At 41.7% G+C, this 494-nt stretch overlaps 1 protein-coding gene across 1 annotated transcript in view; it reads left to right on the forward strand.

Annotated features, from left to right (window-relative positions):
* The first annotated feature begins 302 nt into the window (after nt 1-302).
* LOC137996916 (probable tRNA N6-adenosine threonylcarbamoyltransferase) overlaps nt 303-494 on the forward strand; it is a 22,578-nt gene continuing 22,386 nt past the window's right edge. Inside the window, exon 1 of the mRNA XM_068842558.1 lies at nt 303-494. This exon is cut by the window's right edge and continues 31 nt beyond it. Within this exon, the coding sequence (XP_068698659.1) occupies nt 411-494 (84 nt within the window). The 5' untranslated portion in view covers nt 303-410.

Here is a 494-nt window from a genome sequence, read left to right on the forward strand (position 1 = left end):
TGAAACCGTCAAACCGTTGCCAACGGATCGAGAAAAGATCTCGCAAAATGACGCCTCAAACAGCGAGAATTTAGCTTGTAAACGCTTGTCACTAGTTATTCCGTTTATCCAATCCAATAAATGACATTTGGCTGGCTTTTTGTGCTGAGTAGATGGTTCGCACGCGCCCTGAAGGACAGATGACGCATCTTTTAAACACTCTTACCAAGTAAGACTTTTCTCCTTTTGTAACTGACAGCACGCATAAACCGAAAATACACATTGCGTACCTTTACTTCAGGCCGTGAAAAGTAAGAAAAAGACTGGGTTCCGTTTTGAAATGAAGATGGCGGTGATTTGCGAGATTCATGCGAGATTTGATTAGAAAGTTCCCAATTTCCCTTTGTATCATTTAATTAAGCCATTTCATCATGACGATTGCCATTGGATTCGAAGGCAGTGCAAATAAACTAGGTGTTGGTATCATCAAAGATGGCGTGGTGCTCTCCAATGTG

Source organism: Montipora foliosa, chromosome 1 (genome assembly GCF_036669935.1).
Source record: "Montipora foliosa isolate CH-2021 chromosome 1, ASM3666993v2, whole genome shotgun sequence".
Lineage (NCBI taxonomy): Eukaryota > Metazoa > Cnidaria > Anthozoa > Scleractinia > Acroporidae > Montipora > Montipora foliosa.